General features: G+C 47.6%; 1 protein-coding gene across 11 annotated transcripts in view; it reads right to left on the bottom strand.

Moving 5' to 3' along the window:
- Window positions 1-24,317, bottom strand: part of MICAL2 (microtubule associated monooxygenase, calponin and LIM domain containing 2) — a 216,382-nt gene that overhangs the window by 148,004 nt on the left and 44,061 nt on the right. For all 11 annotated transcript variants that reach the window (XR_007120831.1, XM_047690499.1, XM_047690500.1 and 8 more), the window contains exon 3: window positions 19,519-19,859. Coding sequence is in view for 10 of the 11 variants with exons in the window: in XM_047690499.1 (XP_047546455.1) it covers window positions 19,519-19,782 (264 nt within the window). In the remaining variant the exon portion in view is untranslated. The remainder of the gene's footprint in view (window positions 1-19,518; window positions 19,860-24,317) is intronic.

The raw sequence follows: 24,317 nt of genomic DNA, 5'->3' as shown, positions 1-24,317 counted from the left end.
CAGGAACAGTCAGTTCTATTCAGTGGAAGTCTACTCTGTGTCAGGCATGGGATATATCAGTTTCATTCACTTATTAGAAACCTGCCGACTAGGCATCATTCTGACTATTCCACTGATGATGAAGAGGAGGCTCTGAAGTGTTAAGGAATCTGCCTGTGGTTGCAGACATCTGGTGATGGCCATTATGCTCTTTCTGCGATGCCCTCAGACCCTGATCTTGAAGTCATTGCCCGTAAGAGAGGACAACATCATCCAGAGTGAGAGTATCCAATAGGACAGGGTGTCTCAGCTTTGGCACTCCGGGCATCTGAGGCTGGATCATTTGTTGTTGTGGGGTCTAGCCTATGAACGGCTGCATACTTAGCAGCATGCCTGGCCTCTACCAACTAGATGTTAATAGCAAGACCCTCTCCCCAGAGCAGCACAATGAAAAATATCTCTATTGCCAAATGTCCCTGGAGAGCAACACTGCCACCAGTTAAGAAATATAATGTGAGCCACACATGTAATTTTTAATTTTCTAGGAGTCACATTTTGGGGGGGGGGGGACTGAAAAGAGAGAGAAAATTAATTTTAATAAATGTATTTAATTCAACACATCCAAAATATTATCATTTCAACATGTAATCAATATAAAAAGCACCTGACGAGATCTTGTACCATCTTTATTTTCTTTGTAAGTCATTGAAATGAGGCATGCATTTTATATAGACAGCAGAGCTCAATTTGGACTTGCCACATTTCAAGTACTATAGCCATGAGGGCAATGGTTCTCATGCTGGACAACGCAGACCTAGTGAGAAAAGACGGAGCTCACCCGCACTTAAGAACGGGTGTAGACAGAGGAGCAAAAGACAATGGTGAAATGTTCAGAGAGTATAATAGACAAGTTCTGGGGATGTTGACAGTTGAAGTTTTTCTTCCCCCTCGGAGAACTGCCTCTCCCTACCAGCAACCCACTGACCCCGCGGGATGGGATGGGGCAAGCAGAGAGTGAAGAACGGTATCTGGTAAGGAAGCGTGGAGGGGAACCAGAGAGAGGGAGCCTGGGGGAGGGGGCCTGGGAGGCCCACCCACGCAGACAACGAGGAGTTAGGGAGGCTTTCAGGGAGGCAACTCGTAGACTCCAGCAAGTGAGGCAGAGTCAGGGAGTCAAACGGACACAGACAACTCACCCACACTCAGGGAACGCCCAGGCTCCCCTCCACCAGCAGCGGCTGACACAGGGCTGATTTCAGCCCAAGGAACCACTGAAACAAAGCCCTCAAATCCACAGAGTCTTAGTCAATCTGGAGCCAGATCCAGGAAAATTGAGGCCCTTGCCTGGGCCCACTCAGCCACCATCAACACATCCTTGGGGTCATTCAAATGGTAGGGCTGGGGGCTTGCCACTGTCTGGACTTTTTACCCGCCCATCTGGCCACTGCTAACCTGACAGGAGCATCATTCTCCGCCTTGCACTGGCAGAGATTCAGGACCACACTGTTGGGAAGGGCTGGGGCTGTGACACTTCACTAACAATTAAAGAAGAAAACTTAACTGAAGCACGTAATTCAAGTTCAGACTAAGAGATGGTCCTCCCTTGAATATGAAACCAATTAACTAACTGATGTTTTAAATAAGGAACAAGAAACTGGAAACCCTTTGCAATTAAAAAGCAAACAGCTCTGTGGACCGAGGAAGGGAAGAAGGCACGTGAAAGGCAAGGTGGCAGGAAGAGCATAGAGAAGACAAACGGAAAGGGACAAGCAGAGAGGCATATCCCCACAGAGAAGGGATGGCCGAGCTCATGGAGATGGGACGACCAGCCCCGGGCCTCAGGCGGGAGCAGGAGAGTGCTGTCCACCTCCACTTCACAGAAACTGGGGCACTGCCCTTCAAACTCTTGGGGAGAAACACAGATCAGCACTCAGAGGCCCTCTTTGATGAGAATTAGCATGATGGTGGACCAGGGGTCCCGTCAGATATCCTTGAGAACCAGGTCTGGAGGGCAGCCTGGGTAGGCAGGTCAGAAGCCCACCAGGACTTGGAGCCTGCACCTCTCCGCCTGCCTGCCTCCAGGAAGTGGCACCTCCCACCCTCTGAGTGGATAGTTCCAGAAGAGCACCTCCCCTTAGCTGACATCTGGAGTTCCACCAGCTGTGCTGGGCACCCCTGAACTGTCAACGCAGCCCCTGCTCCCGGCGCTCCCACCAGGCACCTGAACCAGGGAGGGGCACATTCCTTCACACCATCTCCCCTAACAGGAGATGTCATCCTCACTGTGCAGGTGGGTAAAACCGAGGCCCAGAGACTGTAAGCCAACCTGTGTGGTGTCCACTATGTAACAAGCAGAATGAAGAGTGTGTGTTGTTAATATAATAACCTTAAAGGGGAAGGTTACATGTGGTACTCACACACACACACACACACACACACAGAGAATACATGTGAAAAGGGCTTTATAAATTGCAAAGATTTACAAATGATAGTCATTAAGTTGACTCAATACAGACAGCATATTGTCCTCTTGACAAATTTACAGACCTCTATCAACGGAACTAAGGCTGGCTTACAGAGCTCTTTCTAGTCTGTTATTCAACTGAGCCAAAAAAGGCACCATATCTAACCTCTGCTTCATCCCTGCGTGGGCAAGGTTTTGTTTGTTTTTCAAAATCCACTTTTTAAGCACTGGAGAGCTCTCTGCTCTTCCCACATGGCTCTGTGTTCGGGCTGGAACAGGGAGCAGGACATGCAGAGTATGGACTGAGATCTTCCCCTAGGGTATTCCAAATGGGCGCCCATCAGGCCGAGACTCCGCAGCCTTTTTAACAAATAGTGCCATGTTCAGCAGGCACGCCATGCATCTTCACCTACTCTGCAAATTGAGTTAGAACAGAATATGGTTCCAAAGCCCAGAACAGTTAAACAACAGAAATTAAAACCACAATACATGTCATCTGAACTCTGTGACCACAAAGCCTTTTTTGATTCAGTGCTTAATTAAGAAAAACAAAAAAGGAGGATATGGAGTCATGATGGCATCTAGCCACCTCTCCCCCTACACCAACTTCCTGCATAATGAAGCATTCTGTCACTTTAGCACCTTATCACCAAGATAACAATAGGCTACATTTTTCCATCTAAGAACAGTTGGCTTGAAACAACAGACAGAGAAGCAGTGAGAGCAGCCGAGGGTCTCCAGAGCCACCGAGGACACTGATTAATGGTTTTCCCAGGCCTGCTATCAGCTGTTCCAGACACAAAGTGTAGGCATTGCTCTTAGAACATGCTACACCAAAGGCCCTATCACAGGCATGCCAGGGAGATCAGCCTACGCGTTCCCAACCTGTGAGTCAGCCTGGAGGTGAGCCAGAGAAAGCCAAGGTGGACAGAGTAAGGGCCAGAAAAGGTCTGAGAGCCTGTAGTTCTCACTGCTGCTCCAGGAAAGGAGCCTGGCATTCCCACAGGGCATTAAGACACCAGCTCTGACTTGAACAATGGACCACCTGGTCTGGCCTTAATTAAAAGAAAGCCACAGAGTTACACCACATTGAGAAGAGGTCTTGAAGAGGCCATCTGCTAAAACCTTGCATATCACAGAAGAGGAGACAGAGCAGAGTAGGGAGGGAGAGAGAAATGTATGCTTTTGAGGACTTCCTTTGTGCTAGCAATGATTCTTTATGTGGTGCTAAAACTGGTAAGGTATGTTTTAACATTGCTGTTTTAGAGAAGAGGAAACTGGGACTCAAGCCACTCAAGTGACAGACTGAGGGTCACAAACTAATAAGTGAAGGAGCTGAGATCTGACCTGAGTCTTCCCAGCATGCTCTGCTGCCGTGCACTGGCAGACCCCACACAGCTCCTGACCCCTAGATTCTGGCTCTGTTTCATCGGACCAGGGGTCCTCTATATATGCATGAGTCACTCTGGTAACCTGGGGAAGCCCACAGACAGCTTCTTAGAATAACATCTTGAAATGCACAAAACAAAATGCTAACACATTGAACATATCTAATAATATATTAAATAATATGATCTACCCACAGATCTAATACCTTATGTGATTTCCAAACAGTAAGTGTAAATGAGAGTCTGAGGAGCCCATAAGAAGCAAGAGGACAAATGGAAACATCTGTGATTTCTATTGATGATCAAGTCACAGGCACTACTCACGTAGGCCTGCTGCCCACATTCATGACTGGGGACCATGCTACATTTCAGTTAGAGGTGAGTGAAAATAAAAAATTGTCTGCCATCCAAGTTCACAGACTCCTGAAGATGAAGCAGGCCTCACAACATAACAGGTGGCAAGTAAACACATGAAAAGATACTCGTCATCACATGTCATTAAGGAAATGCAAATTAAATGCTAGCAAAACCATAATGAGATGCCACTATATGGCTATTCAAGGGGCCAAAATCCAGAACACCAAGTGCTGATGAGGTTGGAGACAGGAACCACACTCATTGCTGGAGGAATTGCAAATTGGTACAGCCACTTCGGGTGACGGTCTGACAGCTTCTTACAGAACTAAGCATACCCTAACCATATGACCAACGAGCCATCGGGGCTCCTTGGTATTTGCCCAACGAAGCTGAAAACTTCTGTCCATACAAAGACCCGCACAGGGATGTTTACAGCAGCTTTATTCATAATTGCCAAAACTTGGAAGCAACCAAAATGTCCATTCAGTAGGTGAATGGATCAACTCTGCTACATTCTGACGATGGACAATGATTCAGCCCCCAAAAGAAAGGGCTATAAGGCCAGGAAAAGGCAGGGAGGAGACTTAAACGCATATCACTGAGTCGAAGAAGTTGATGGGAAAAGGCTACATACTATAATGGTTCCAACCATGTGACACTTTGGAAAACAATGTCAAAAAACAGTGGAGACGCTTAAAAAGACCAGGGTTGCCAGTGGCTGGGAAGGTGGAGAGAGGAATGAACAGTCAGAGCACAGAGGACTTTGAGGACATGAAAATATTCTGTATGGTATCATAATGATGGACACGGGACATCACCATTTAAACCCACAGAATGAACTACACCAAGAATGAACCCGGAGGTAAATATGGACTTTGGGTGAGGAGGGTGGATGCGTGCAGGCTTGTCAGTCGTTATAAATCTACCAGTCTGGTAGGGGTTGAGGACCATGGGGGAGGCTGTGCCTGGGGGAGGTAAGGGGTATGTGGGAGATCTCTGTACCTTCCCCTTAATTTTGCTGTGAAGCTAAAGCTGCTCTGAGAAAAAAACAAACAAAACAAACCCAAAACATCATGGAGCAGAGCAGCACTGCCATGAATCCCCAGCACAGGGGACACCTGTAAACCTTTTCCTCAAACCCATACGGCAAAATAATAAGTTTGCATTTACTGAATGCTCACAACACTGCGGGCGCTCATCTAAGCGGATGCATTTCCTACAACAACTCTTCGAAGGGGATAATATTACCTTCATTTTACAGACCAGAAAATTTGGGTTTCCAAGTCGAATCTTTTTTTTTTAATATATTTTTTTAAATTTATTTATTTGACACAGAGAGAGAGATCACAAGTAGTCAGAGAGGCAAGCAGAGAGAGAGGGGGAAGCAGGCTCCCCGCCAAGCAGAGAGCCCGATGCAGGACTCCATCCCAGGACCCTGAGATCATGACCTGAGCCGAAGACAGAGGCTTTAACCCGCTGAGTCACTCAGGCGCTCCACCAAGTTCAATCTTAAAGTTAGAACTACCTACACTCTATGTTTGAGTTACTGGATTAATGTAATTGGAGAGACTGCAATACAAGCTGTTAAAAACCCTTTTACCTGGGGCGCCTGGGTGGCTCAGGGGATTAAAGCCTCTGCCTTCGGCTCAGGTCATGATCCCAGGGTCCTGGGATCGGGTCCCACGTCGGGCTCTCTGCTCAGCGGGGAGCCTGCTCCCTCCTCTCTCTCTGCCTGCCTCTCTGCCTACTTGTGTTCTCTGTCAAATGAATAAATAAAAATCTTAAAAAAAAAAAAAACCCTTTTACCTGAAACCCTTTATTTTTTTATTTGTGCAAATAAAACAAAAAAATTGGATGCTAAAGCTGATATAAGTCTGCAAATGCCATCTTTAACCCCAAATTTCAAACTACTATGTCTGTCAAAAGAGCTTCATGGTACTAGAAGGTAAACTGAGAACATCTAGTAAGTAAACACTCAAATGTGAAATTCTAAAACCATGAATGCTTACATACAAGTTAATATTAACTAACACCTTAAATATCTTTGACAGGATTTCTTTTTTTTTTTTAAGACTTTATTTATTTATTTATTAATGGTGCATGCAAGCAGAGGGATGAGCAGAGGGAAAGGGAGAGAGAGAATCTTAAGTGGACTCCGAACTGAGCACAGGGCCCCGTGGGGGCTCGATCCCATGACCCTGAGATCATGACCTGAGCTGAATCCAACAGCCCATTGGTCAACTGAGTGAGGAAACCAGACGCCCCCAGACAGGATTTCTTTTGAAAATAAAGGTAAGAGGAGCGCCTGGGTGGCTCAGTGGGTTAAGCCGCTGCCTTCGGCTCAGGTCATGATCCCAGGTCCTGGGTTCGAGCCCCACATCGGGCTTTCTGCTCAGCAGGGAGCCTGCTTCCTCCTCTCTCTCTGCCTGCCTCTCTGCTTACTTGTGATTTCTCTCTGTCAAATAAATAAATAAAATCTTAATAAATAAATAAATAAAGGTAAGAATTATGTCTGAGCAAGCTTCTCCCATGCCCTATCTTTGACATTCAATAGTAAGTGTTGAAGAAATAGTACGGTTGGAGGTACAATGGATTTCACATTTCTGACACTGTCAGTGCCTCCAAGTGAGGGCCTTACGCAAAGGCCAGTTAACTGGGCACTGCAGTCTGGGACCCCTGGCTCTGAACTTTCTTGCATTCTTCCATTTATCCCACAAAATTCTAGGCAAGCCCTTTAATGCGGTTCAGCCTCCGTTTCCGCATCTACAAAGTTGGGATGGTAAAACCAGCCCTTATTACCTCACAAAATTAGAGGAGAATCAAGTGAGATGCTAGGTGCAGAATTGCTTCCTGAGCAGAGAAATTTAATCCGATTGTGACGCATCACTAAACTCTAATAAAGGACAAGTCACCCAGGACGATCTGCAGCACCGCGGCAAATCTGAGCAGAGGAAATACAGGAGGCTCCTGCAGCACTAGCAGGGATCATAAACCCACACTGCCCACACCTGTTGCTGAGTTCAGCAGCAGTGGCAGCAGAAGGGCTGATGATGTGCTCTTTATGGCAACCCTTCCTGCCAAGAAGGCATGAAAACACTGGAAAATTTGGGACCTGGTGGTACTTAGGTTTACGACTCCGTGCAAGGGAGCATAACCAGCATTCTCCCCTCCCCCAGTGACCAGGGCTCCTGGACTTCCCCTAGGTTCCTCTCTACAGAGACGAGTTTCAAGGAGACAGTGACCTGCCATGTCCAACATCTAAAAGTCACGGAGTAGGCAAGGATACAACAGTTGTCATAATTTGGCTAACTCTGAGGCCCCCAGGGCCTCTGAAAACAATCATCTCTACTGGCATGGTGGGAAGGAAGCTGGAATGGGAGGGAGGTAAAGCCACGGGAGCAAGGAGCCCAGAGATCAACTTCTCCAAGTATTTGGTTGAGAAGGGAGGAAGAAACAGATTTGATGGCATTAGTCTTGTGAGAAGAGACTATTGCTTAAAGGAAAAGGGCAGAGGGATGGGGAGGGAGATGAAGAAAGTGAGGAAGTTAGACAACCAGGGGAGGCTTTCTTAAAAGTCTGTCCTGGGAGTATCATGTATCTCAGCAAGGAGTTATCCTAAGTCAGTCCAGAGACTGTCTGCTCTGCTACCTTCTCTACCGGGGCAAGTTCAAGGCAGATCTCCCAGGGCAGGGTCAGCCCGCAGTCCAGGCAGCGAGATACTGCTGAACATGACTGCAACGACAGCACTCGGGGCCCAAGATAGGAAAGCCAATGAAGGCAAGGAGATGCGAGGCTGATGGCAGGGCAGGCAAAGGAGGAGCCAGTTGAGGACAGGAACCTGGGCTGGGGGAGGGTACCAGGGAGGGTGGCCTATTAGATAAGTTTAGGTGGAGCAGTTCTGGGTGGTGGCAAACTCCTAGGCATGGTCCTGGGAAGGGGTGGCTGAGGCGGAGGTGGAAGGTGGCAGCTGCCGGAACAGCAAAGGTGGAGGGCCTCTGCGGAGAGGGTCCAGGGGGTGGGCATCAGACATATGGAAACACTGGCCAGAGCAGGATGGGGAAGGGGTGGGGAGCAAGGAGCATGGCATGGCTAGGAGAGGAAGGGAGTTCTGGAACCCCAGGCTGGTGAGGGAGGAGTGGGCCGATCAGCCAGGGCACCAGGCCAAGCTGTGGGTGGGACTGGATGGCAGGCACCAGGGAGCCACAGATTTGAGCAAAGAGCTAAACTCAGATCTGTGGCACAGAAAGATGGGTGGATAGCTGGGCTATCCTGGGAAAGAGAGAAAGGCAAAAGGAAGTTGAGAGACTGGTGATTGTGACCACCTAGGTAAGAGATCGCTGTTACCACCAAAGTGGGGGAGGTGGGAATGGAGGGCAGGGGATGGGCATGAAGGACACTGCAAGGCAAAGGGAAGCGAAGAAATGGGAAGAGGAGCGGGTGTCAGAAAGAAGCTGGTGAAATTGGTTTATAGGTGCCCAAGGGGCGTCCTAAAGACAGCCTCAGGTACCCAAGTGGGGTCATGGGGCTCAAGAAGGTAGTGACTCCAGAGAGTCATCATCATGGGAAGGGACAGCTGAGTGTAGGGAAGATCCCCCCTCCCCGAGAAAGCACCCCCAGCAGAAGCAAAAGGAGTCAGACGCAGGCTGCCGAAGGATACCTCGCATGCCTATGGAAAAAGAGAAAGAGCATGAAGACGACTTTCAAAAAATGAATCAAGAAAGTTGTGTCACATATGTAATAAGAGAGTTTCAAGGAGGAGGAAACTAACTGGTACAAGTGCTTTAAGTGCTTAAGTATATTTCACATATAATTTCATCTCAGCCCTGTCAGATGATGGCTCTTAGCATCATCTTAGTAAACAGTAATACTTAGTAAGCAGTCAAAGAGAATACTCAGAATAAAGCCAAATGTTGTTAAAACAGACCACATGGAAGGCCCTTCAGTGATCTACCTCCTGGCTACCACCCCCTGCCTCCCCTCATACCACTATCCCCTTTGCTTATCACAGCCCTGACTTGGCTGCTTCTTCTAACTAGCCGAGAGCTTTCCCACCTCAGGGCCTTTGCACTTGCTGTCCTCTCTGAACAACCCTCTCTTTGCCTGGCTGACTGCTTCTCACCTAGAGACCATAGCTTTAAATGACACCTCCCTGACACCCTGTCTAGAATCAACTCCTCTCCCTCAGTCTAGCACAACACCCACAACATAAGGTCCTTCTTGGGGTGACATGATAAAATTATCTTTGTGTGTTTCTCTTCTCTCCTAACTACACGGAAAAGCCTGCAAATGTAGGGGTCTTCTCTGTCCTCATCCTTCTTTCTGGTGTCCAGCATAGAGAGCCAGCACTTAGCAGTCACTCAATGAGGGAGTAAAGGAGTAAATTAATGAACATACTTTTTCTTAGGTACTGTTGAGTGTTGAGTTCTGTGAACATTCCTTCTAAGAAGACTTTCAGTCAGAATGACCAGGTCTACCCGAATCTGGGCAGCAAAGCTGGTGTTAGCCTTTCCCTCATCTGCTGGTCTATGGTGAAAGCACACACAATAAATTCCTGACACCTGAGACAGCTGCTCCTCACAGTTGAGAGACCGGTCTACCTTCCCTTCCAGTATCACTCAGATTCCACATCCCTTCCATGGTGAAGTTTCGTGTGACTCTCCACTCAAAAGCCTTCCATGGCTTTGTGTCCTCAGAGTGAAAGGCAAAGTCCTCCCAGAGGTTTCATGGTCCACACATCCCAGCCCCCTCCCTGGACCCTACCTGGTGCCATCCAACCTCTACATTCTTCTTGTTATTTCCAGAACATACTGAGCACCTTCACTTGTCAGCACCTCTATGACTGCTGCTGTTCCTTTGTCTAGAATTCTTTTCCCTCTAAGAGCCTACATACTCATGTTCTTGTTTTCTTTAGTTCTCTGCTCAAATATTACTGTCACATAGAAGCCTTCCCAGCATATCCTTACATAAAACCTTAACCCACCTCTCCTTGGAAACCCACATCTCTTCACCTTGCTTTCTTCTCTAATTTTCTCCCTAGCACTTATCACTAACACATACACTCACTCACTCTCTCTCTCTCTCTCTCTCTGCTTCCTACTGAGAAGAATGTAAACTTCAAGAGGGCAGGAATTCTGTCTGTTCTCTTTACTGCTGCATCGCTGGTACCTGGCATGTAGTAGACACTCAAAATGATTTCCTTAATGTATTAATAATTGTGGGAAATTTAACTCAGGGATGGCAATTAAAAACAATGAGTAGGTGTAAACAGTCTGGTTGTTATTCAAAAGCAGAATGCAGAATTACTATATGACTCAACAATTCTACTGCTGGGTAGATACCCCGGACAACCAAAAATAGGAGCTCGATAGGTTCACTGTGCCAGTATTCCCAGCAGCCAGAAGAGGGAACAACCCAAGTGTTCATCGATGGATGAATGAACAAAATGTGGTCTCTACACATACAATGTGGAACTATTCGGTCTTCAGGAGGAAGGGAATTCTGACCCATGTTACCACATAGAGGAACCCTGAGGACATTATGCAAAGCGAAATAAGCCAGTCATAGAAGGACAGGTATTGTAGGGTTCCACTTACATAAGGCCCCTGGAGTAGTCAGAGTCATAAAGGCAGAAAGCAGAATGGTGGTGGCCAGGGGCTGGGCTGGGAGAGAATGGAGAACTCTTGGTTAATGAGTATAGTTTAGGATGTTTCAGTTTGGATGATTAAAAAAAGCGGGTGTGGGGGGGGAGTTGGGGAGCTGGATGGTGTGATGTTGCATAACAATGTAAATGTACATAATGTCACTGAACTGTACGCTTAAAAGCAGTTACTAGGGTAAATGTTATGTACGTTTCACCATAATTCAGCTAGTGGAAAACGTTTAAGCGACGTTGCAATATCTTGCCTGTCTGAGTCTACTCTCTCAACTGTAAACTTTACGGAATCTGAATACAGATGAAGTATCTGATCAAAATTTAGCCTTCAAATTGAGATGTGCTCTCAGAATAAAACACATTTTGAAAGCTAAGGTTAAAAATGTAAACTATTTTATTCCTAACTTTCATACTTTTACTCCTAAAAGTTATTCCTTTTATTACTTTTATAATAATTACATGTTGAAATGATCATATATTTGATACATCAGGTTAAATAAATTATTAAATCTGACCAAAAAAAAGAGACAGAGAAAGAGAAGATCAGATTCTCATACCTGCTACGACAGAGCCAAACCTTGAAACACTGCTAAGTGAGACAAGGACCAGATGCAAAACAGCAAATATTACATGATTTATATCTGATATACCTAGAATAGAAGTTTTATAGAGACAGAATGTAGATCAGAGGTTACCAGGGGCAGGAGGCGGGGGGAGTTACTATTTGGTGTGTACAGGGTTTCTGTCCGGGGTGATGAACAATTTTGGAAATGGAAACGGTGAAATATGGTAAATGTAATTTATGTCACTGAATTGTACACGTAAAATGACAAAGTCAAAATAGCAAATTTCATATATATCCACAGCTTTAAAAAAAAAAGCATAAGGAATGGGGGAAAGAAGTAAATGCAAGAGATCACTTTCTTAAAGCTAGAAAGAGCAACAGACCACTGTGGTGTAAGGACTGACATGCTGGCTTCCTGGATTCGGACATAAAGGAAGTTTCCCAGACTTAGCTCTCTCCTAGAGAAAAATTGCGAGAATAAAAATCTTCCCACTGCTGAACTCCCATGGACAAACGTCTGGTGACAGCTTGCTATCCTGTATTTATATCTCTTAAGACTGTGACACGTAAGAGGAGGTGGGGAGCACGCCAGGTGGCAATAAAACATGGTACATACAGCAGGAGGCTCTGAGCAGGCTCTGAAGTTAGAACATATTTGGGTTTTCTTCCCAAGAAGCTGCAGTGAAGTTTAAGGTGAACAGCTTTTATGTAATATAAAAGAATGCACAGAAGAATGTATGTCTATACTGTTACATTTACAACTTACTGTATGCTCCTATAACTACATTAATACAGTATACTGTTTGTATCCCTACCTGTAAAACTTGTTATGTAGAGAACTGTGGCCTCTCACCTTTTGTCTTCTGCAAAACTCATTTGCTGAAAGGCAAAGTAAGAAAGGACCAATTGCTTGAACCTGCAGGCATTTGGTTCCCTTGGGCACAGTCTTCTTTTGTCCAATCCTGCTTCCTCTCCCACTCCTTTCACAGGTGTTAATTGCTAAGGAACACCTTATACTCCAAATACCTTCCAAGCATCTGCTTTGGAAGATCTAACCTATGACAAATACCTACCATTTGTCAGACATTAATCTAAGTCCTGGGGAATCAGCCCAGTATAGACAACAACTCTGCCCCCATGGGGTTTTAATGGGGTTTCTGGGAACACTTTTGCCTATATGATTAGGCAATGTTTATAGCTAGAGGAGTACTTTCTCCCTTCTTCCCATCTTAGAAGCAGATGTGATGGCTGGAGCTACAGCAGCCATATTGCTACTACAAGATGGCAAGTATGATGAAATGCCTAGGGCTGCACTATACAATTTAACAGCTACCAGTCACATGTGACTATTGAGCATTTGAAATGTGGCTAATCTGAATGGAAATGAGCTGTAAAATATATACAGGATTTTAGGACTTAATACAATTTCATCATTTTTGGTACTTTTAAAATGTTGTTATGAAAAAATTTTAAATTACACATGTGGCTTGCATTATATTTCTACTAGACAGCTCTGGCCTAGAGAATCAGAGAATATAGCCAGTGAACCTCTAGCCACTATCTTTCTACTGATATGTGGTTTAAAAATAAGCTGGGTGCTTAAGACCTGGGGATGAGCCAGGCATGTCCCTGTCGCCACAGAGCCCACAGTGACAGAGACACAAAAAACAATCAAGGAGGGATACCAATCAGCAAGATCTCATAGAACCAGAGCCTGGGATCCCCAGAGGGCACCAAACCCAGACTGAGAATGGAATAAGAGAAGAGGGAGTGGAGAAGAGCTCAGAGAGGGCTCCCTGGAGGAGGTGATGCTTGCTTGAACTGAATCACACAGAGAACAAGCTAGCTAGGCCAGGAAGGGGCCCCTGTTCAGCACAAGCAATATACATCCTCCGTGGGCTAGGGCTGTAAAAGCTCCCGTTATCTGATGACGTTTGAAGAGGAAAGTATAAACTTGTATTTGTTCCCCCTTTTAATGAACATTCATCGTCACTGATAAAGCAAACCTCTGAAGAAAACCACGTATCTGCAACTATTTTTCAACATAAAGTGCTATGCAGATGTTGGATGTTAATAGCAGTAATGAAGTCGTTGGTGGTGTGGCTGTGATTGTTACAGAGGTGGCAGCCGTCCCTGCTTATCGTTACTGGACTGCTTTTCACTCAGTGGCCCTGCCCAAGGCCACCCAGCCCAGAGTTCAGGATTCAGGGGGTGTCCATCCCAGTGCCCACTCAGCAAGGCCAAGGAGATCCCAGTAGGCAAAATCCTGCTGTGGTAGCTCCCTTTCAGAGAAGGACTCTTCTCGGTCCTCTCCTGCACTGTCGGTGGGGAGTGTCCTCTGGAAGAACCTCCAGGGAGAACGCCACAAAGCCCATAATGTTTTCAATGTGATGCACACTCCCTTTGGATCAGAATCCTCAACTCTCCATCCCACAGAGAGGCTTTCGTGTGTATATGGAATGTGGGTGAGAAAACGTGCTGCAGCAGTAGTTAAAATGGCAAGAGACTCGGAATGAGCTAAGCAGTTGAACAAATTGTGAGATGGGAAGCCATGAGAATAAAAGGGTTAGAGTCCCACATACTTACATAAAACAATCTCTAAAATAGATCTGAGTGAAAAAAGAAAGGTGCATAATATGTAAACAAACCATTTTCCAATAAAACAAGTTGCAGGGGTTGCATACATCCAGGTGCACACACACGTACCCACGTGCACACACGTGTAGAGACTTTTAGGAAAAGCAGATAGGGAACGTCCCAGGATTGCCACTAAGGCTGGGACCTGGGGGGATGATACACTTACCACAGTATGTGTTCTCATTCTGCTTGGATTTTTTTTTTCATCATAAGCATACATTTCTTTTTTTAAAGGAAACTAGGTTTTTTGTTTGTTTTTTTTTTCCCTCAAAAAGACAAAGAAGTTTTTATTTATAACTGTATTTATGAAGTGAACCCCAGGGAGCCTGAATTAACCACTTTTTATGAAGACAGCCAAAAAAGAGAGCTGCTCTTCTCAGGGTAATATGTGGGGGCCTGGATTCACTAGAGCTTGCAGCTAATGCCCAGTGCACACGCTCACAAGTGAGCTCACCAACTCCATGTGGGGCAGTGGTGACAAGTGTAGGAATGAACACAAACCTGTCGTAACCTAGGCTGGAAAGCCTGTCCAACACAGTGGCACTGGGAGGCCGTTGCAGGTAAGCGGACAAAGCCAGAGTTCCCCCATAGGAATGCAGACCCCCAAGACTACCCTCTTGCTCTGTTGGCCCAGCTGCTGCTGGCCATATTAGGCAGAGTGGTACTTGACGTGCCCCAGGCAGCTCGGGGGAGCCCGGCTCTGAGAGCAGTGGTGGGTGATTTCAGAGGTCGGGAATGTCAGATAGGCTTATCTACACCTTGCCTGCCAGCTTGCCCCTCCCTCCCTACCTCCCTACCTCCTGCTGTGTTGAGTTTAGGACTCCAGAGCCACTGGCGTCATGCTAGCGACCCCCCACCCCGCCCCGCCGACCCCACTGAGGAGCCCCTGCAGAGGCAAAGGTCATGGTGGGCAAGAGTCACGGTGAGGAACAAAAGGTAAGCGGTGACCCTGCTGGATGCTCAAAAAATACAGACATTTCCTCCTCCCAAGATAACCCAACAGTCTTCATGTTAGAGGCGGGCCCCATTGCTGCTGGTGACAAGAGTCCGTGAGTCATTTCCTGCACACATGTTTTTATGATGTACAAATGCCTTCTGGTCTTCATTGGGTTATCTGCGATCACTGAGCAACCCCATGGAGGGTGGTAGAAAGAACCCTGGATCGGGAATCTGGTCATCCTGAGTGGGGCCCCAGGTCCTCTGTAGAAAGAACCCTGGATCGGGAATCTGGTCATCCTGAGTGGGGCCCCAGGTCCTCTGTTTGACTACGAGACCCTCTCTACACAGCCTGGCCCCAGGAGGCTGTTCTTTCCGGGTGTCCTCCTGCATACCTCTATTCTGCTGTCCCTGGATCTCACCCTCTCCCCACTCCTCTCTCCCCACCCACACCTTCATTACTCTTACACAGCAACACACTCTTCCTGGAATATAGTTGTCCACCTTGTGTGCCCTCCGCTCAGCAAGGCAAACTTCTTCTCATATGCCAAGCTCCAAATCATACCTTCTCTTCCAGGAAGGATTCCCAGACTGCTCCATTCAGACTCAGTCATTGCTTTTCTCTACTTCTGCAGAACAGAGGATGCAATTGTCTCATACGCTTAGGATATTAATGAAAACAATGGCTCAGCATTTGCTGATCGCTTATGATGTACCAGGCAGTGTTCTAAATATGTGACAAAGATTGCCTTAGTTAGTGCTCACAGCAACTCTGTGAGAGAGAGACCATTACCATCTTCATTTTACAGAGATACTGAGGATCAGCGATTTAGGTAGCCTGCCCAAGGCCACAGAGTTAGTTTGTGGCTGACTGATACCTAGGCAAGTGCCTGGCACACAGAAGCTGCTCAATAATCATTCACTTCATGAATGGCTAAGTAAGTTAATAAATACAGAAATAATGTTTCTGTCTCCCGAGAAGTGGCTCAGAGCCACTTCTCATGTCAGGTGCCTAATAAGGCCCAGAGCACTAGAAACACCTGCTGAATGAATGAACAAAAGAATATTGGAGCAAACCCATCAATAGAGTTCAAATCCTGACAAAGCCACCTGTTAGCTTCAGATCAACAGCTTCAGGTCCCTGAGTCCCTCTATGTCACTTGTCAAATGGAAAGATGATACACAACATCCTCCCAACTTCCTCCTGACATTAGGTACATATAAAATAAATGTAAGGCTTCATGATTTTGTGATGATGGCAATTCCCGTATCAAATGTTGTATTGTTTTGTTTGGTTTTTCTTCTGGGCTGTTTTCCCCCAGGAACATTACACAATTAGATGGGACATTTGATCAGTGTACTACCCTGACACAGAGCCAATATTAGTCCTTAAAGAGTTAATTTGGCATGATTCTTGGTTCACTCTAGCCTTAGCAAAACAGGTCACACCCAAGGAAAGAATTACTAAGTGCCTGACAAAACCCGCATAACTAATCAATAATGAACCATGGTCCCAAGTTAGATTATGCAGCTAACACCTAAGCCACTGCTCAAGTGACACTGCAGGCCTCTCCCTCTATTCCCTGGCACCCGCCAGAGGCTTTCTTCTCCAAACAGATGCTGGTCAATCTCCCCCAACCACCACTGCCAATATACCTGCATACACACATATATACATACACACACACTCACACTCACTCACTGCTGGTGTGACAACAGCAGCACAGTGCTCAGCACATGGAAAGCTACTGATAAAAGACTGTGAAATGCTAAAGCCCAGCTCCACTTCAGGTGGTGCTGAGATGTCCACAACAATGGAAAGATGAGGGTTCTGGCTGAATTCCATTTACTTCTACTCTAACTGTGGCTAGCCAGGGGCTTGGCTATGGGCCTGAGACCAGATTCCCCCCCACCATGCTATAGGTCTTAGCATTCATGCTCATCCACGTGCATGCTAATACCCAACATTTCTTGTTTGGCTAAAGCTCAGCAACACCTACTACACCCAAGGATACCTAAAGGAGGTGTGTGAATGAGACAGTGTCTGTTCATGTTAGAAGAGAGGGAGGAGCCACGTTCTGTGTTTTGTTTGACTCACAGCAAGGACTACAAGCTCTAGGCTCCCCGAGCCAAATATTAACTATCCACATGAATCCAATATGGACAGAGACTATACGATAACCAGAGTGCACATAAATAGTCCCTACAGAGGACACCTGTTATTTCTCCATCTCACACCTCTGCGATCTTGGGAAACTGCTCCTCCCTCATGTCAATCATGCGATGCTTGAAAGGGCTGCCAAAGGCACTAGTCAGGTCTCCTGGTTTGGGCACAATAATTGGTCCAGAGACTGGCCAATCAGAATCCTTCCCTGAGATTTTAATTCAACATTGAGCAGGAGGAGAGTGAGTCTAGCCTTTGGGTCACAGAGCTATAAAGATATGAACTAGAGGCCACCAACATGGAGAGTATCTGTTCACAGGAGGGAAGAATGGAGCCAACTAGAGCAAAATGTCCAAGACATAGATGGAAGGAGACAGGCTGGGAAAGACTGTCCAGACCTTCCTGTTTACACAAGTTAATGATTCCCTTTTTTGTTTAGCTTTGAGCTGGGTTTCTGAAGTGTGCATCTCAAGTGATCTTACACAGTCCAAGCCATACTTAGAGCACATTTTCAAATGTGTTCCACGCTCCGGGATCTATGTAGTTTTTAGGAGATGGGCTACCACACATGTGAAAGGTCTTTGTTCCTCCTCCCACAAGGCATAAAATTCCTGAGCAAGATGCACTCTCAATTCTGCATCACTAACCACAGATGTTAGTGCCTTCCCTTTGTATCTCAGGCACTAGTGGTGATGTGCTGACCACAAGAGTCCACAAGGACTCTTCTATCTCCACCCATCAAAGCTTGTAAAATAAGGGTGGCCAGACAAGCGAGACAAATGACCAACGGGTGATTTTTGAAAAAAAGCACATCTTCCTGGTGGTCAAGCCTCCATCCAACCCCCACGCGGGCTCACTCCCTCGGCAGATCTGTCTTCAGATCCCTGGATCACCGAAAGAGAGCCCTCTCAAAAGCCAGATACCGTGCGTGCATGAGGCCATGGCACTTCCTCATAGAATAAGGTCTCTGAAAACCTTCCTGAGAAAACATCTCACAGCCTGGCCACCTACTTCCATGGGACCTTTTCAAAAGAAAGCCGCCACATGCTGTTACTGAAGAGGGTGGCGCTTTGAAAACAAACAGCACACCCCCTCTCCAAGTCTGAAGAGCTTCCCAGTGATCCAGCCACCAGGAAGTTACAGCAGCTAAGTGGGGGTCACACTCCTTTCTCTCCTTTCTCTTTAATACTTCCGTCTCCGCTCTGAAGGGCTAACCCCCTTGGCAGGTTATGGGCAGGCACTGCCTGGACGGCTGGAGCTCCAGGCTCAAGTTCTGGCCTGGTGGAATGCTCTTCTATGCCCCATAAAGTCAGCGTGCCCTGGGACTTGGAGGAGCTTTGGCAGCTGTCCCCCAGGGGCAAGGGAAAGCGGCTGTATCCCACGGTATCCCACGGTACACTTAACAGCTCCTCATCACCAAAACAAAAACACAACAGTCCTGATCGCCATGGAGAGTTCAATCCCCTTCTCTGGGATTGGCACCAACTAAAATTCCAAGGGCTCTGGCTGAGCTACCTCCTGTGAGGTCTAAATACAACACGCTCACTTTTAACCTAAACATACAGTCTGGACCACGGCCCAGGGCTGACAGCCCCCAGGGGCCAGCAGGAAAGTCTTGACTTCCGGCTGCCCATTAGGCAATGGGCATCGCAGAGAGAGAAGAGATGTCATGCGCTGCTTACTTAGGCCGTGTTCATCAAAGTAGCCTGTGGTCAGTTGGGGGTGGGGGAGTAATCAGCCTGTGGGGGGTTAACTGCAAGCGTGACCGAGCACAGAAATGTATCCTGGGGAAGAGGGTGGGGGGAAGAAGGGGGAGAGAGGGAGGAAAAGGCAGTAAGGACCAAAGACTTATTTCTTAGCCAATAAAAGTCAAGGGATCTTTCTACAACAGTGGCTCCCAGGGGAACAGAATTTAGGGCATAGGCTCTATAATCAGACAGACCAAGGCTGCCTCCTTGGTGTGTGATCTTGGGCAAGATAACCGACTTCTCAGTTTCCAGAGCTCTCAAATGGTCCAAAGGACCATGGTGGTGTTCACTGAGACCATGCTTACAAAGTGCCCGGTGTGCACTAGAGCAACTAGCTACTAGAAGTAGTAGCAGTAATAGTAGGAGGATAAAGACGAGCATGCCTTTCTTCTCTCTGCCATGGAGAGGACACAGGGAGAGTAGCTAAGGCCACCACAGTAGGGCAGAAGGTCCCACACAGGACATGCTGTGCTCGTACAGACAAAGGAAACCTTTAACCAAGCAAAATGCTCACACCGCCCCCCACACTATTAAGAACCTCAGATCAGCAGAAGGGCAAGAGCTGCCTCACTTCCCAAGCCAACCCACACACCCCACATGGGTAAGAAATCCCAGGGTTTTCCCTTACCTTGGTGTTCATACAGGACCTCCCTCGCTTGTACTCCTTGTGAGATCCACGCTTGTCCAGTTTGTACCACAGGGCTTTGGCCTTCCAGGTGGTCACCTTGGACTTGAGCTTGGAATAAAAGTTCCTGTGGTCCAGAGGGTCTAGGTTCAGGTGTCGTGTGAGGATGTTGAAGGCCTGGAGGGTGCCTTTGCACGTGGAAGCCTGGACAAAGTTCTCGAAAACCTGCCCGGCCTGGCTCTGTTTCTCATCTTCGTTTTCCCCCATGTTTCAGGAGCTGTGTGGCGCAGTGGTATGGAGATGTCAGAGGACAACACCATCAAGTATCTGGAGACACGTCACACCTGCAAAGGTAGGTGGAAGCAGAGGTGAGCACCACGGCAACACAGGCAGAGTACCGGGGATGGGCGCTGGGAGGGAAAACTAAAATTCCTTTGGGATATTAAGCGTACTAAACATAAATACTTAATGCTAAACATAAACCATCTACAGAAAATATACAGTCATCCCTTCTGACCTGGCAATGCTGTCTTGCTAGCAGTCTTTCTCCCCCTCCAATACCCTACTCCTCTCGCGGGCTGTAAAGAACTACAGATTGCTCAAAGCTATGCCTGGGTTGATGTCAGCATTACCTGGTCAATCTCACTATGAGCCATATAGTTCAAGAAATAGGAACTAGTAAAGGGCAAGGGACAAAGCAGAGAAGCACACTAGATTCTGTGAGCACCACTGAAAACCTTTAATTCATGGTGTTGTAAATGAGTTGACTGATATTAGTGTATCTAGCCACGTAACAGCACACAGAGCAAAACATTCAAAGCACGTGCCTCCCTAGATTTTGTGGCCTTCCCACCTATCCTTAAACACCAAACTTGGAAGTCTTCCTCCATTAGTTACCAGAGGGCAGGTCTTTCCCCTATACAGATGACAAATGACAACTTCTCGAAACTTCTCTCTATTCCTTGTGTCTGCTGCAAGCACAGCATCCATCTCAGTCAGACAGACAGACACAGACACACGTGGGTCTCCACCCCATGTACCAAAGGAGTCTGTGCTTTGTGAGCCCAAGCTGTGAGCTATTTGGAACAAGTGTTCAGGCCGATGGAAGGAAAAACGCGATGGGTATTCATTCACAACACGAAAATAGCTTGCCTGGGTTTTGGCCATCGGCCTGTCTCTCTGCACCACTCTAACCTCAGGCATTTCTTAGGAAAGTCATTCAAGTTTCAAAGGAACAAAAATAAGTTAGGGTCGATTTTCCAAAGCAATAGCTATTTTTCCAGAATCCAAAGCTAGTGCAAAAAGACCAGCCTGGAGGAACTAGGGCCGCCCAGCTATCAGGACGGCTTGAGAGGGTCTGTAAACAAGACGATACAGCATACCAAGCTCCCTCAGACAGAGGCCTGGCAGGAGGAGGTCAGCAAACACAGAGGCAAGGCCCTTGGGCTGGGCAGCTTCCCACTCTCCAGACAGAAACACTATTGTGGGTGCATTTGGACTGTGGGCTGGCCTTACAATATTAAAAGCAGACAATGGTGTTTATTTTCTTCCTTCATCCTTCACTCCTTCATTCGGCAACAATTACTGGAGCCTAGCAAGAGCCATGCATCACTCTAGGTCCTGGGGATGCAGAGACGGGGCCTTGTGAGGAAGACAGGTGTATAGAGAGTTGATTATAAGACAACAGGCAAGCACTTTAAAAAGATGAACATGGTGCATGGAAGCCAGATAAGGAGGGGTCTAACAGAGCCTAGAGGTATCCAGAGGAGCCACAGGGGGGTGGGGGGGGTGCTCAAATCCTACAATTTGAGGAAGAAGGTGACTTTCATTAGGAGACCGGGGAATAGAATTTCTTAGGCAAAAGAAATGCCACACTGGTGCGAGTCTGGAAAGAGCCAGGACAGCTGCAGAATGACAGCAAGTTGAAGACGTCTGGAGGTTCCAAACTCACCACAAGGGGTGATGGGTGCTTCCAGGGCAGATTGTGGAGGGGATCTGGCTTCTCCTGTGGGCTGCGGGGTTCAGGAGACAGAGCAGCGGGCCAAGAGGAATCTCTGGGCAGAGGGGGGCGGGATGCATAGGAGAGGGAGGCGGCTGTGAACAGAGCCGCCTCCCAGAGCCGCCCGGGAGATCCCTTAGAGAGCCCCGGGAGAGAGCAGCGCGCAAGCGCGCACACACACACACACACACACACACACACAGGGACGCTAGACGGCCGCCCAGATGTATCACCTGCAGGAGCGGCTGGCAAACACCCAGATGCTGCTGGCCGAGGGGGCACCAGCCACAGTATGGGACCCCTCCCCTCCTCTCCTCTGCCCCATGAGCCTCCAGTGTGCCTAGCACTGAGCTCGGCTGAAGGAACATTCTCTGCTCCAGCCAAGTTCTACTCTTAGCCAGGCCTCTGTCCTCCAGGGGCACTGACCTGGCAGCTCTGTTCCCTGCAACTCAGCAAAGTGAACACATGAGGAGAGCTGGGCCTGTGCTTTGCTAGGTGCTGATGAGACGTGGATTCCCTCCCAGAGGCTCTCTGGGTTCCTTAAATGTCTGCAGTGCTCACTTCGGCATCGCTCACGTTACCACTGCCTCCTACTGTTTCGGCTCTCCCCCACGTACAAGACTTGCCACCCAGAGAGCATAAACGGAGAGCAAGACTCGTTCACTTTTCAGAGCAAAGGACCATCCTCGGTCTCTTTCTTTGGAACCACTGTGTGCCCAGCACCGAACAAAGGATGCAGCTGCTGACAGAGATCACAACTATTTGAATTCTGTGGCTATCCTGCGGTCCTTTCTGGGGACGGGCCGGTGGTGCAGAGAAAGCCACAGGCTTCAGGGCCATTGGAGCCCAAGTCCAAAGCTCAGTTTGGCCCCTGGTTGCCCTCATGGCCTCACACGAGTCCAGAGGCTCTGAACCTCAGTTTCTTCTTTTGTAAAGGACACGATAATCTCCACCTTGTGGGGTTGCCGGGAAGGGCGAGAGAGGTGTGTGATGGCAGAGCCCAGCTCCAGGAGGCTCCTGGCAGAGGTGGAAATGGGTGCTGCATCCCTCACGTGGGGCAGACTTGTGCCTGGGGAATGCACTGGTTTGAGAAATACTTCTGTAAATCAACTCTTCAAGTTGCCAACTCCTCTTTGTCTAAAATGGTGAACTGTTTAGAGGTATCAAGCCAAACCCAGAGAATCATTTACAAACTGGAAGAACCTGTCTCCTTCCAACTCCAGCAGCCACCTCTCCTCCCCCAAAAGGAAAATGAAAGACTTAATCTTACTCCAGTGGAGAGTCAAAGGTGCTGTGGAGGGGGCTGGCTAGGCATGGGGGCTCCAGGAGCTGGCTCTTATCTAGAGGGAGATGGGGGGGGCGGAGGGGGGTTTGTACTGGAGAGAGATGGCAGGACAGCAGACAGGCTGCCTTGGACTGTATCCCCCCTCGTACCAGGCTCAGACCTGCCTCCCCGTCTGAAGGGTCTGGTTTCAACTGTAAAATCAGCTTGAATCCAGTTGCAGTTAAAGACCTCAAAAACGACTCTGACACCCATGTGGGGTAGGTTTCCTCCGGAAGAGCCTCAGTGTTTAGAGTCTGCCAGACGGGGTGTGAATCTGGTCTCACGCACCAGGGAGGCAAGTTATCTAACACATCTCAGCCTGTTTCCTCATCGGCAAAACGAGATGATCATGCTCGCTTCATGGGGCTGGAAGGAATAAACTCCCTCACAAACGTGATGTATTTAGCACCTGACAGCTACCCGCTAACCAGCAGTCATTACTATCCCTCCAATGGCCCAAACGCCATCAAAGCACAAGGAAGGGACCAGATGCCCAGGTCAAGGAATTATCTGGACTTTAAAAGTAGAAGCCACAGGCTTTCGACTCAGAAGATGTGGGTTCAAATCTACTTCCTAGTTGTGTACCCTTGGACAACTCACTTAATTTCTGAGATTTCAGTTCCCTCAAATGTACGGTGAGGAAGAAGGAGGTTTCAAGAACGAACAGAAAACGTCCTTGGTACGAGGTAGTTCTGTTAGTGAGCTAGAAAGGCTGACTTGGAAGGGCTCTGGGAGTCTGAATCTGCGCTCCAAGCCCCTTCCTCCGGAGACTGGAGTGGAATTCTTGCAGTGGATCCTCCTTCTCCTTCCCCAAAAGAAACTCAAAGATTACTTAAAGCAGAGGATCCTGGGTAGTAGCTCTTCTTGTTAAAATTTTCCTTGTCAACCACCACCCAGCTGTTGCTTTTTAGAGTTTGATATGAAATATAAATAAAACCACCCAGAAATATGAAAGGTTTCTGCATTTTCTGGGAAGAAACAAGACGTGATGCTTTAGTTTCCAAGAATAGCCTTGAAGCAATTTGGTTTTTGCCAACTGGAGTCCCTTATTTGTGGTTCTGCCTGTATGACTTTATGAGTCACGAAGCAACCCCCTTTCCCTGCCCCAGGCTGCTACAAATTAAAAACCTCAGGGCCTCCAAATATGAGGAATGGGCTTGGTCCAGGGCATCTGGGAGACAGGTTCAAGATTGATACAGAACCCCTAACCACTTCTCTCAAATGAGAGAAGGAACCTCCTCCTAGCCAAAGAGCTTCCAGTGTGCTCACATTAAGGAACCCTCCCCATCTTCCCTGGGCCTCTTCACCTGCCAAATGGCATCAAACAGGGTAACGAGGTGGTCGATATATCAGAGTTCTATAAAAACTTGAGGGCCAGAGGGACACCAAGCAGAACCTTCTCCCAAAGCAGCAGTCTGGCCAGGAGAAAAACTCAGCCCTCAACAACACCCTCAAAGTTCAAAGGCAAGGTATGTCTCA

Source organism: Lutra lutra, chromosome 10, assembly GCF_902655055.1.
Source record: "Lutra lutra chromosome 10, mLutLut1.2, whole genome shotgun sequence".
In the NCBI taxonomy this organism is placed as follows: Eukaryota; Metazoa; Chordata; class Mammalia; order Carnivora; family Mustelidae; genus Lutra; species Lutra lutra.
This window is presented reverse-complemented; position numbering and strand designations above follow the sequence as displayed.